Source organism: Aythya marila (assembly GCF_965140915.1).
Source record: "Aythya marila genome assembly, chromosome: 6".
In the NCBI taxonomy this organism is placed as follows: domain Eukaryota; kingdom Metazoa; phylum Chordata; class Aves; order Anseriformes; family Anatidae; genus Aythya; species Aythya marila.
In genome coordinates this window covers 37,583,025-37,596,318 of record NC_139047.1, presented here as the reverse complement: position 1 = coordinate 37,596,318, position 13,294 = coordinate 37,583,025, and the positions used below count along the sequence as shown (strand labels likewise).

The following is a 13,294-nucleotide window of genomic DNA, read 5'->3' as shown; positions in this document are numbered from 1 at the left end:
ATCTATCATCTGTTTTGTACGTAAAATTTGCACTAGCTGAATTGCCAACGGTGTTTTGAATTTAGTTATTCCCCCATTCTATAAGAGTTCACATTGATCCTACTATTTAAACAGATAAAAAGCTTTGTTTAATTCCAGAATAACCCCTTAATTTGAAGGATTAAAAAGAAGTGCTTTTTCTAAGCTTACTTCAGTTGCAGTGATGCTAATACCCAGAATATCTAAAGCAAACTATTTTTAATGTTTTTACATCTCATGACTGTGAGATTAGTTAAGTCAATGGACTTCTAGTAAGCCATCCGCAGAACCTGTTGAATATTACAGTGTCACTGCAAATGTTCATGGTAATGTTGCACACATTGCAGTCTCATAAATGCCATCAAGGCTTATATAATTTTACCATTAGGACATGCAATTTCTAAAAATACATTAAGATAGAAGATCAGCACAGAACGTGTGTTTTCTGGTAAAGAGAACCAAAGTAACCATACCCGATTAATCCATTCGGTTAGCGGGTTAACAACAATACTCCACATTCTCCAAAGATGTTCCTTGTTTTCCACCAGCTTTGCATTCTTCTTAATAATACATAACACAGATTCACTGAAAGCCAGTGGAGATGTAGGCCCAGATAAAACATAACCCACCAGAGTTTCTAGGATTACGAAGAACCTAGGGAAGAGAAATTCAATAGGTAAAACACATTTCAGCTGAAGTTCAGAAAAAAATTAAGAAGTCTTAAACTGCGGAGAATTTATTTAATTAAAACAAAATAAAAACCAAGAAACACATACCTCTCATCTGTTACACACCGTTCCAAGAGGTTATCATGGAAAGGCAGCTGAATTAAGAACAAAGCTGGCGTTCCCTTGCAAGAGAAATTTCAGATGTCAAATCAATATATATGCTAAACAAATAAAACAATTGCCTCACTTAAACATGTATGTATCTTCAATTTTTAACCATAAGCCAGAAGTTTACAAGTTGCCAGAAATCGTCAATTCTAACATTTCAAAGTAAAAAGAGGCAAAAGCTATAAGAATTCTGCTAGATGCTGTACTTTCCAGCAATTACACTATAGCTGAAGCAAAAAACCACCGTCACATGAGTTTTATAGTACTTAATCACTATTTCCTTGACACTGGGTGTGCATAATGCAAGCATTACATTTTATGATGTCTGAAACATGATAGAGCATGATGTTATTTATGTGATTGGCTTTCTTCAGTTTCACAGTATAACATCTTTTGGACAACCTCTGTTAAAGATCTATTATTTCATTCTTGCTGATGTTAAAGCATTTAGAAAAATGCATGTAGTACCTGCCAATTAAAGCTCGAATCACTTTAATTAAGTTTGACTACATTAACTAAGTCAGGAAAAAAAACTCCAAATCCAAACTCAGGAAAGGAGTTGAGATAAACTTACAGAGTTGAGCTCTAAGTTTTGGTAGACAAAACTTTATGCTATTCACTTGAGGCATGCACGTAACCTTGTTACACTTAAATTTTCTCATAACAACAACAGCAAAAGAAATCTAACGTCGTCTTTTCTCAAAGGTGGTAGTGGTTTTTTGGTTGTTTTTCAGATTGCTGTTACCCACTTGCCCCTTCCAACGCAGTACACAGAACTCAGTACAGCTATGGCTCACTAGGACCAGAGTAGAACAGAGTAGTTTTCAATAGTACTACCACCACCTTTTCGTAGCAGACAATAGCTTCAAACATTTTAAAAAAAACATTTGTGCTTACATGATATCCTAATGCCTTTAAGCATAAAGAAAGCTCTGGAAATAAGTCACTTACATTTAGAAGATCCATATCAGCAACCTGATAAGCTGGTGATCCTAATACTTTGGGAGGTAATTCCTTAACAGTAATATCAATGAGAGACTAAAAGGAAAAAGAAGAAAGCAGTGTAATTCTTTTTTTTTTTTTTTTCCTTGTGATAGCAGTATTTTAATGTAAAAACAAATGCAAGCACAACTGTAGCAACTGCTTCCCTTTGAAACAGAAGGTTCTGAGAATTATATACTCAATAAGATCAACCCTGCTAATAAATCTGAAAAACACCTAAGAAACCCTTAAGCAACATTATGGCATATCATTAGAATTACACAGTTCATACCAAACACTGGTTCTCAAGACACCAGTCTGGTCAATTAGGTGCAAAAGACTGCCACCAAACAGAATTTACATAATCAAGAAGAAATTAGGTTTAAAAACAAACACACACCCTACAAACCCACTCAACTTACCAGTATTTTCTGCACAGGAAGAGAATTCGATCTAACAGTGTTTTTTAAGGCCTGGAGTAACATAGTCAGTACTTCTGACCCCTGTTTTTCCTTCTTATTACCTAGAATAAAGTAAATTTAGTTACAGCAGAACAAATTAATGTGCAGTGACCATTACTTACATCTTAAATACAAGGACTGTAAGATCCTAAGAAGTTCTGTATACTTATAAACATTACCAAGTACTTTATCAAATTGGATACCAAGTACCTCTGAAGAGCAGTGTAACTGAAACCGATAGGTTTAAACAGAAAAACTAAATTTACCAAGTAAAATAGAACACCTTCCTGTTAATATTCATCATACTAAAAAAAAGCTGTGAAATTTTGCAAGCGTTCAAGTAACACGTCATTTCTATTATGCTTTTCAGTTAGATCATTCAATATAAAAAACTATTATTTAAATATTTTTTAATATTTTGTATAATATTTCAGAGTTTTTCTTAATACCAAAGACTTGGCATGGGATTCTTTTTGGAAATTGAAAGATTTCTTCAGTCATAAAAGCAGTTCAGGTGTTTGTGTCTTATTGCTAAAAGACACACAGCTGCACCCATATGCTATTGGTGTCTTCCCTGACAAGCTTGAATGGATTGATTCGGTATGATTTTGTATTGTTGGCACATGGATTACAGAGATCAATTCCAAAAAACTGTTGGTGATGCCTAAAAACAGGTTTTACTACCAATGAAGCAAACATTTCTTAAAGTCTACTAAAGAAGACAATCACTAATGGGTAAGCTATGACAAAAAAAAAAAAAAAAAAAAAAAGGTTACCTGATTCAATAGCTGTTTTTACGTATCCATTTATGTCCTTCCATATACTATTCAGCATAGAATCTACAAGATAAAAATATTTCCATTCACTTTGCAATAAAGACATTAAACAAACAATATTTAAACACAAGCTGTGTTAACAGACATTGACATGAGCAGAAACTCGCATAAGCTTTTGGACCAAGTCAGGTAAGTTCTATTTAAATAGCGCAGACAGAAGTATTACAGAAAGCAGCTATTTTTTTCCCCCTTATGTTTTCCTCCCCCAAAATTATTTTTCAGGAAAAAAAAAAAACAAAGAGTTTTCCCACTAAATTCTTACCAGGAACTTCTTTTCCAATTGCAATAAATCCATCCTGAACGGCATTTATAAGTGTGGTGGCATGCTTACAAAAAAAAGATGAGCTGCTGATGAGTGGGTGCTGGAGAGGCTCTAGGAGAAGAACAAAGCCTGTTTTGTAAATCAGCTATATTTTCAGTCTGTTTTTAAATTAAGTCTTAAAAAGAAATCAGGAATGTGTATACTTACAGTATTTCACAGAATTAAAAACAATTTCCAATATTAAAGATGACCACTAGCAGTTTTAAATATTTAAAGCATTTCACGCTACTGGACACCTTTATATCCAACAAAATCTGGAACATAATAGTACTTGGAAAAATGTAACTCACATACCTAAACTAAGTACAAGTTTATTTTGCTTCGCAAAATCCAAAACTTCTGGTCCCATCAGGAAGTGAAGCAGCATTTCAATTCCCAGAAGCTGAATAGAAGGAATCACCACCACTCCTGCAGTACTAGAATTCAAGTTCATCCTTGGTGTGGCTGGACTTGCAAATGGATAAGAACCTGAGTGTTCGGAGTAAAAAAGAAAAGTTGAAAAAGTTACCTCATGTATCACCTGTAGTAAGAAGAAAAATCCAACAAACGAGAACCCCCACAGCAAATGTGAGAAGAGCAAGTCATATCATAGTGGTGGCTAAAAGGAACCTCTTATCAGTCAGACATTACGTACTTGACAGGGTTTAACATCACAGTTTTAATCATGTATTTTGAAAGCATGTGTCTTCCAAGGACTTCAGTCTCAGATGCCAAACTTTATTTTGGCAACAAAAGTTGCCATGGAAGTTGCGGCAACAGAACAAGTTACATGCTACACTATAAACACATTGAGGACATCTGGACAATGAACCTGAGGCTTTTAACTGCAACATTCTAGAATTATATGAGAACATCAGGCTTTCCATGCAGGGGAGAGGCAGTTCCGTATCTCAGCACCTGGATCTAACACTCAAGTTAATGTGATTTCACACGTACTTACAGCATTATGAGCAGTGTTATGATCACTGCAGTAATATTCAGACAGAACCTAAAAATGCTACAGAGCTGAGACTAGTATATATAGAGCATATAACACAAAAAACTTAAGTTTCAAGTCAAAGCTTCATTGCAAAAGTGAACACAAACCTAGACATTAAAGATGGGCCCTCAGCAGTTGGATTATCATGATTTTGTAGCTTGAGATACTGACTACAGTCTCAGCTTAACCAATGTAAACCACCACCTAAGTTTCCTGCATGTTCATCTGAGAAGCTACTGTTTTCAATAATATGACAAATTAAAAATCATAAATACGTTACACAAAACACCTTGGCTCCTGCATCTAAAATACAGGTGGAAACAGGCTTGCATTTTAATACCTGATTTCTGTGCAGAGTTTGCCAAACCTAGATTCTGGTTTGTTGGTGCACGCAAGGGAGTTCCTGGCAATGCAGCAGAAGAATCTAGACTTAGAGTACTCTGGATTAACGGTACACAAACCTGCAAAAATACCAAATCTCAATAAAAGTAACACAAACAAGCCATAAGCCACAAAGAATCACACAATTTAAATATCACATAGGCTGTACTGCTATTCACAGCATCAATTTTTCAGAGCTTCTTGAGTCCTCATAATGTTATTTCCAAGGCACTGTATAAAACATATATTGAAGAACAAACATGAAATAGCTTGATAAAAATTCATGTTGGAAGTGATCCAACTGTACCTCGCTTAAAGTTGCATTTTTTTCTTTACTGCCATCCTGAAGTTTCATTTAACAAAATTCAGAAGCCAGAAACTTTTTGCTCATTTTGATTACAATGTGAGTAGTAATGAAACAACTGAAATATTTTTCTCCATGATATTAAGGAATATTTTTAAAAGGACAAAACAATCCTTACATAACTTGCTCATGTTTATTATTACCATGCACTGAGCGGAAATGTTCACTAAGATACTCAAATTATAGGCAGATAGACTCTCACGTCTTTTGAAACTTGAAAAAGATCGCGCACACAGCCCTAAATGTTCCTAAATGCTCCTATATAACATACACATGAACAAAAAGCATGTTTGGTTCCTAAAGACAGTTTTATACTAATAACAAACTAGAGAAGGGCAAAGTAGGTACACAAAAGCTATGGTAACGGAGTTCAGCTTTGCACACTGAACACCAGCTAAATGATTACACTACAGCTATTTTCAGTGGTATTACCTGTTCAAAGTTTGCAGGCAGCTGAGGTCCCAGCCTCATGAGCAAATACCACCAGACCTCCAGTTTCGTCAGTGCTAAAGCCTCTGTTCTCACATGGATTGAGCTCAGGGGCTGCATTAACAATTTCAGCCTTTTAGCACTGCACAATATATCTTGAAGAAAAACAAAAAAAGCATTTTTAATCAACGTAATTAAATAATTTGATTGCAAAATAACAAAAAGGGAACTTTTTAAACCATTAGCTTTCTTCTTACTGTGTTTTACCTTAAAATACAGTAATGCTTTGCAGAACTACAATACCACACTAATCTTTCAGACTATTTAAATTGCTTTAAATGGTGTCTGGAATGACCCTGGAAATAGAAGGCATTTCTTCCTGATACCAGAAAGGAAGTGAAATCTACTGCATACCAACATAAACACAAGGAAATCCATTCTGCTTGCTATTTTAAAGAGTAACATCTCCCACAGCAAAATAAAACCCAAACACTTAACGTACCTGTGTATTAACAACAAAATGAGAATGAATGACCTTAAATATGGCATACCAAGGCCACAAATGATCATTTGCCACTGAAGCAGAAATGGCATAGCATGTTTGGACAGAAGTTTGCTCAAGCCTAAGTGCTTAAAGGGAAAAAAAACTTTTAGCCAGCTCAGCAGCAGCAGAACCTGTCCACCAGTGATTTATAAGAAACTGCTGACAGACTGCTTTTGCAGCATGCAGTCCTTGTTAGCCATGATAAAGCATGCAACACGTACGCTAATAATGCCAGTGATTTCATCTAGAAAAAAAAATATCTTTGTTAATTATCTATGGAAAACAGTGATTAGAAGTGACCACATGGCAAACAATTCAGAATTGCAACGTAACTGAAATTCAGCTAAACTAAGAAATGTCCGCATTTAGCTTCCTCTTCAGGACAGAAAGTACAATCAAGGTAGGTATTTTGGGTGTTGTGATATATATGTACTGGACTTGTTCCGGTCTCTTTTGTACCCTTTAAACAGATTTTGAAGTACATGTTTTACATCTTCAGAATCTTGATGCATGGCTCTCCCCCCAGTTAATCCATACAGTCCTAAATACTATACACAGAACAAAGTTTTTTCTCCATTTGATTGCTGACTGTTTGGCTCAACTAAAGTGTTACAAAAAAGGCTTCTAATTTTATCCATTCTCCTAGTAGCAAAACTAAGACAGAACTACTGGTCAAGTTACATCACTTTCCCTTATGTCTATACACACAGTATATATTACTATGTATACACCACATATATACTGTGTATATACAGTGGCACATACCATAGTTTTCACCAGGGTAAGAAAGAGAAACAATCTATACTCTTCCAGTTATAAAAAGTGGCAATACTCAAAGCAATTCAGGTTAACTTTTTTAAATCTACCTGGATTTAAAGCAAAATTATCTATTAGACTCTTCCATGCAATGAAGGCTATTTTCTTTACTACCGGTGAGCCACTACGAAATCCAAGTTCCTCCAGCTGCAGCAATGAGTTGATGAAACTGCCACTACGATGCAGAGTCTGCAAATACAGAAGTTCAAAGTTACAATTAATTAAGCTGTCAAGAACTTAGTTATTAACCTTCAGATAAGTAAAATGACTGTTTTTCTGCTTACCTTTCCAAGTAATTTGACAAACAGCGGCCATAATTTTAAGACGTAAGTCTCATTTTTTGTAGAAAACAGCTTTTGAAGTTCTGAGATTAATTTCTGCCGGCAAAAAGAAAAATAATTTATACAAGGAATACATTCAAGATATTGTAAAAATTATGTAATCAAATCAATGATAACTGGAAAGACACATGCAGTCTGGAAATAACTTATTTCTAGATCAGAAAGATAAAGTTTTGTACCATGTAGCATTCCCTGGTGAGTCAGTCAAACACTGCTACTATTTGATTACCTTCTTTGCTGAAATGAATAGCTGGTATCAATTATTTCTGCTGATAATGTCAACCAACAAAATCAATTTCCTTCACTACCCGTAGCCTCTCCAACTCTCAAGTCACACTGATATTATTAGTGGCAAATTCTACTTCAGCCAAAGGATTTACTTCTTTTGGTTGTTGGTGGTGGCTTGTTTGCTTTTAAAGTTTATTTTTACAATGAGAATGGTTCAGCACTGGAACAAGCTGCCCAGAAAGGTTGTAGGATTTCCTTCCTTCAATATATTCACAGTTCAAATGGTAAAGACCTTGAGCAACTAAGCTTAGCTTTGAAGCTAGCCCCATCTTCTGTAGGAGGTAAAGCTGGAAGATGCCATACCAAGTTCTGCTATAGACCCTATTTCTGTCACCAAATTCTCTTCAAGAAACAAAAGTATGATACCACGAATTAATGCTGTAACGACAGGTATCTAAAGAATATTTAAAAAGAAGCTTTCCTTATCAATAATGCTTGCCAGAAACATTAAGATTTTTTTTTTTTTTTTTTACAGTGGTCCTATGTTTAACCTTGCTGTTGTATTATTTTTTTGTCGCAATTGCTGCCATCATGAGGTTGCTCTGAACACTTAGTGGCAGCAAAAAGCTACTACTTAGACTATAAAAAACATCAAAACAAAAACCCTGATCACTACTCCTGCTGTATCTAGAAAAAAAGCACATTTCTACTTACTGTGGTCATTAGGTGTTCAGTGACAGCTGCCACCTCCTGCTGTTTCTGCAGCAGCAGGGGCATGCCCATCTCCAGTGCAGTGGCACCTCGGAGCTGCACTTTATGAGCTGAATGGACGACCAGAGGAATGATCAGCTTCGCCCACCTCACAGCCTCTTCTCCCATCTGGGTCGGAGTTTGCTCCATTAAGCTGAATTGAAAAAACAAATACAAGCATTGATCATCTCTAGCAGGCAGCATACTCCTCACACACTCAGACAGTCTTAGTATCATTGATAAGTGCTCTAATTCGACTCTGGATTTAGAGGAAGCCATTCTGAACAATTTTAGAACATCCCATTTCAATGGTTTACTTAACTGCAATGCTGACAGGTTATTTCAACCTCCCCAAAAGCAGAACAAACTGATGTTTACAGCTGTCCTGTCTATGCCATCAGTATTTTTTAAGCATATGAGCTGAACTGAGAGTCAATAAAAAACAGTGCACATACCGTATAACAACATTCAGTGCTTCATATTCAACGATCATAGACTGGACTTCTCCTTTAGTAAGTATTGTTTCCAGTGTAGAAATAATATTGGACACCTGAGGAAACACAAGAAGATCCGAGTGAATGTTGTACGTAAATACAAATATTTCTCCCTGAGCAGCTGGAAACTTGAGATTCCGTTTCCCAGACTACAAAAAAAGTTAAGAAACTTACCTCCTTTTTAACAATATCAGAAGGAAACGTCTGCTTAGAAATCACCCAAAGTGCTCGAGTGCGAGTGTTTTTGTCTGGAGTTTTCACAGCAATGCTGTTTACCGTTGAAAGCAAGTCATGTACTTCAGTTGCTGAAAGCAGAATGCATAGAAGTCAAACTCTCACCCGGCTTCTTAGCAAGCCTCAGGTCATTTTGCTCATATAACATTACAAAAGCAATGAGATCCATTCAACTAGACTGCAATTTAACGTCTTGAACATTTCTTTTTGGTAATTTTTGGAAGTTTCTCATGAAATTTTATCAAAAAAATCAAAACATATTAATACATATAGATACTATTGACGTAGCTTATATGTGGTATCACGAGAAGCCAGAAAACCCAAAATATTTGGGTTTATGTAGCAAGAGTTTGGTGGCAGGGGCACACAGGGGTGGCCTCCGTGAGCAGAGCCCAGCAGCTGTCCCACATTAGATAAGGGCCAGATCCAAAAACAACCTGCCACTGGCCAGAGCTGAGACAATCAGCAGCACGGGTTGGCCATCAGGGAGAGCACATTTAAGAACAGGAAAAAAAAAAAGCAAAACCTGCTGTGCAACAGCAACTGGGAGAGAGAAGTGAGAAACAGAGACCAAGGTCAGTGAAGGGGGGCAGGAGGTGCTCCAGACAAGCAGCAGCAGCAGTTCCCCTGCGGCCCATGGAGAGCCCCTGCAGGAGCAGGGGGTCTGGGGGAAGTTGCCACCCGTGCTGGAGCAGTTTGCTCCTGGGGGATGGACCCCATCGTAACTAAATTGGACCCAGGCAATAAATTACATGGATCTCCCTACACTGAGTCTGTTTTGCCCGTGATGTTAATTGGTGAGAGATCTTCCCGTCCTTATCTCAACTGTTGAGACCTTTCCATCATATTTTCACCCCCTTTTCCTTTGAGGAGAGGAAGTGGTTGAGCTTAGCTCCCCAGCCAGGTAAAACCACCACAACCAAAAGATAATTTTACCTAAAAAGGAGCAGAGCTAAAGACTGAATATTCAACTATTTACAACTCCTGAGCCTTCACCTTCATTTAAGAGTAATTTGTAAAAAGTCAGTTTTCCTGCTATATTGACATATATAAATTCATGTTAAGGTCTACAAGAGCCTTCACCATTAAAGAGGAAAGCAAGAACTGAGCTAACTTGAGCTTTTTGTCCCACCTTCCTAACTCTCCACCTATTTTCAGGACCTGACCTTATCTAGCAAGTTTGACTGCAGTTTATTAAGTGGTTTAAAAAAAAAAAGAAAAAAAAAAGCTAAAGGGGAAAGGAAAGGGACCACACAGACACTGCTACAGATGCTTCATTTCCTCTAGAAATCAGATTACAGTTTAAGTAATAAAAGACAAGAAACACTGGAAAATATAAACAGAAAAAACGAGAAAAAGCGTTGTGTAAAAATGCTCTCTGACCATCCACATGTGACTAGTTTAGCCTTCACCTTCCACCACTGCACAACCTGTCCACACGCACACTGACAGGTGACACTGAGCTGCTTCTGAACATGCCACTGCAACTAGATATGCCTGACCCCATAAAGGTACTTCCTGAGGACCAGCCAGCTTGAACATCAGCTCTCCTGGATTAACAAAATCCACTGTTTTTACCTTGAGGAATAAGCCTCAAGTTTTCAGCACCAAAACCTGCTGTTACAGGGATTTAGCATCTTCCAGGAACGCAGGCTGTAAGGTTTTGGAGTACTTTAAATGTCGTGCTGTTAAACATCTCAAGTTAAGCTATTTTAATGTACCAAACAGGAATTACCAGGTAAACACTGGAAAACACTGAAAAGCACTACCAGGCAGGCCCGCATTCTACAGAGAAAAAAAATGTTCTTCATTATTTTTCCACTTGGGTGGTTTTTGATTACAGATTCCAGAGAACAATTACAGAACCTAACTGCTACCAAAGCATGCAACCAAACTATGAGTTAGTAGGCCAGTATTAGTGGAATAGCATGAAAAAAACTTTTTTTTTTTTTTTTTTGCACAAGATGGAACTAGTGATCTGATCACACCGATCTAGAGACAAAACTATTATACCACTTGGGAACAGCTTTGTTACATATATCACTTTTTGTTAAATATACCACTTTGGGAACATCTGCCAAAATTGTCTTATATGCTAACAAGGAAATAAAGGAAGGACTATGGTACAGAGATACACATAACCAACAACCACACTGAAGTTTGTTTGCTTACCTGGTAACTCAGACGTGATCTTTGAATTAAAAACGCAGAATCCTAAGGCCTGTAACGCTGCATTACTCAGCTCTGAATTTGTGCTAGAAATGTGTGCCTGGAAAAAAGTTACACGCATGTAAAAACCTCAGCTTACAAAATAAATGTAAAGTATTAACTGTCTTAATACCAACACCTGCTGAATGAAGAGACCTGTCAAAATGAATGCTTGATGGAAAATATAGCCATGTAGGAAAGCCTTCCTGTTTATACACACTCCAGATCTTTAAAACAATTTGAAGTTCTGAAGACATTTTTGTTCTCTGTAATTAGACATCTTTACTGAAGAATGTGCTACACATCAGAAGCTCTTCACTTCCTTGCTTTTCCCTGTGCTATCACTTGACTTGATTCTAAAACACATGAAAAAAATGGACAGTCTTTACAGTAATCTTCCCAAAAAAATGGCATTTAGTATACACACATAGCATCTTTTCTCAAAGATTTGATTTGACTGCATAACACCTGCCTGAATCCCTGTCCCTAAGTTTCTTTTTCCCCTGTAGTAATTTTTAATAACATTGAAGAAGTGTTTCACAAACAAACCCTTAATACTATGTTACTAGCTGGAATTCATAATTACATGAACGCATGTTCAAGTCTTAGTCTGGCCTTGACCATCTGATCATATCTTTGATCTGGAAAAGACGTACCTTAAACACTTTGCAAAGTTGAGGGAAGTGTCTTCTAACATCAGCAGTGAATTCTTTGCCTTCCTCACCAGTCAAGCGACTTTACGGAGCAGAAGGGAAAACAAGGAACATTCACCCATTAAACTTGTTATCATCTATGTAACTTTGAAGCTCTTACAGCGCACGCTTTATTAGTGAGTTTAAAAACAGGGGTTAGGTGTCCTGGTTTCGGCTAGGAGGGAGTTAGACCAGGACATCAGGGCACTATTTCACTCCTTGGGAAGTTAAAACAGAATATGGTGAAGAACAGAAGAGGCAGCCAGCACGTGTTGCTTGACACACCAATAAAATAGTGTGTTACGAGGTATGTTTATGCTGGTACATCAGGAAAATTGAAGTGATTAACAACGGGTTTTGTGCTTATGGGATGTGAAAGACATTATGGCATTTAATTTTAACATTTTAATGGATAATACACGAACTCCGTGCAACTGCTGGAAGTTGGACGAACTTCACCGAGCACGTGAGCCGCGCACACACCCCTCAGGGGCTGCTCCAGGGGCAGGCTCCGCGTTGAGGGGAGCCCCGATCCGCACCAGCAGAGCCGCCCCTGCCCCACACACCACTAAGAACCAGTCCCACCCAGCTCAGAGCACACCCCTGAAGCGTGCCGGCCCGGAACACACCACCAGACCTGCCTGCACAGCCGTTAGCCGTTAAAATCACCTCAGACCAGCACCGCCTGGAGCCTGACGAGGCTGCCCCCCACCCACCCCGGTCCCCTCGCCCACCTGACGATGGCGAGGTGCGCGTCCGTCAGCTCTCCCGGCGGGGCAGCCGGGTCCTCCAGCGTCTCCAGCAGCGGCTGAAGGCCGGCGGCGGCGCTCATGGTGCGGCGGGCCGGGGGCCGGGCCTCCTGAGGCGCGGCGAGCGGCGGCGGCCCCGAGCCCCCCACCCCGAGCCCCCCGCCCGCGGCCGCGCCGCTGCCTCCCGGCCTAAGATGGCGGCGAGGCGCCGGGACGGCCGGCGCGCGGGCCCGGGCAGCGGGGGCTCAGCCAATGGGGAGCGCCGGGAGGCGGGGCTAAGGGCCGAGGCGGAGGGCGGCGAGCGGCGCCCGGCCATCGGCCGCTTCCCGCGCCCGTGTGGGCCCGCCGCTGATTGGCGGAGGAGGCGGAGGGGGCGGGGCGAGGGGCTGTCCGTCAAGGGAGGCGGCGAGGCGGTCCGCCTCAGAGCGCGGCGTGCTCGGCCGCGTCCTGGTAACGCCGCCGTCACGCTCGCTCCTGACTGGAAATAAAAACACGAGTTTCGCACGGCCCTGTTCGCATAAACCGCCTTGTATAAACCTAAAATCGCCTCACAGCCCGCAGCCCACTGAGGGCGGCCGGCAGGCGGCGGGGTCGTAAAATGCCGCTCCGCCGGCCCCCCCCCCCCCCCCCC

General features: G+C 39.6%; 1 protein-coding gene across 2 annotated transcripts in view; it reads right to left on the bottom strand.

Annotated features, from left to right (window-relative positions):
* The window catches only part of RIF1 (replication timing regulatory factor 1), a 29,500-nt gene extending 16,638 nt beyond the window's left edge, over window positions 1-12,862 (bottom strand). Inside the window, exons 1-17 of one of the 2 annotated variants that reach the window (XM_082762931.1) lie at window positions 12,649-12,862; window positions 11,879-11,957; window positions 11,187-11,283; window positions 8,955-9,085; window positions 8,742-8,836; window positions 8,251-8,440; window positions 7,252-7,344; window positions 7,018-7,156; window positions 5,611-5,762; window positions 4,774-4,894; window positions 3,749-3,922; window positions 3,395-3,505; window positions 3,073-3,135; window positions 2,258-2,358; window positions 1,806-1,892; window positions 795-868; window positions 492-672 (exon numbers count right to left, since the gene is read on the bottom strand). In XM_082762931.1, the coding sequence (XP_082619057.1) occupies window positions 492-672; window positions 795-868; window positions 1,806-1,892; window positions 2,258-2,358; window positions 3,073-3,135; window positions 3,395-3,505; window positions 3,749-3,922; window positions 4,774-4,894; window positions 5,611-5,762; window positions 7,018-7,156; window positions 7,252-7,344; window positions 8,251-8,440; window positions 8,742-8,836; window positions 8,955-9,085; window positions 11,187-11,283; window positions 11,879-11,957; window positions 12,649-12,746 (1,986 nt within the window). In that variant the 5' untranslated portion in view covers window positions 12,747-12,862. Of the gene's footprint in view, window positions 1-491; window positions 673-794; window positions 869-1,805; window positions 1,893-2,257; window positions 2,359-3,072; window positions 3,136-3,394; window positions 3,506-3,748; window positions 3,923-4,773; window positions 4,895-5,610; window positions 5,763-7,017; window positions 7,157-7,251; window positions 7,345-8,250; window positions 8,441-8,741; window positions 8,837-8,954; window positions 9,086-11,186; window positions 11,284-11,878; window positions 11,958-12,648 lie in introns of those variants that run through there. The other variant, XM_082762930.1, reaches the window with a different exon arrangement.
* Between the last annotated feature and the right edge of the window lie 432 nt (window positions 12,863-13,294).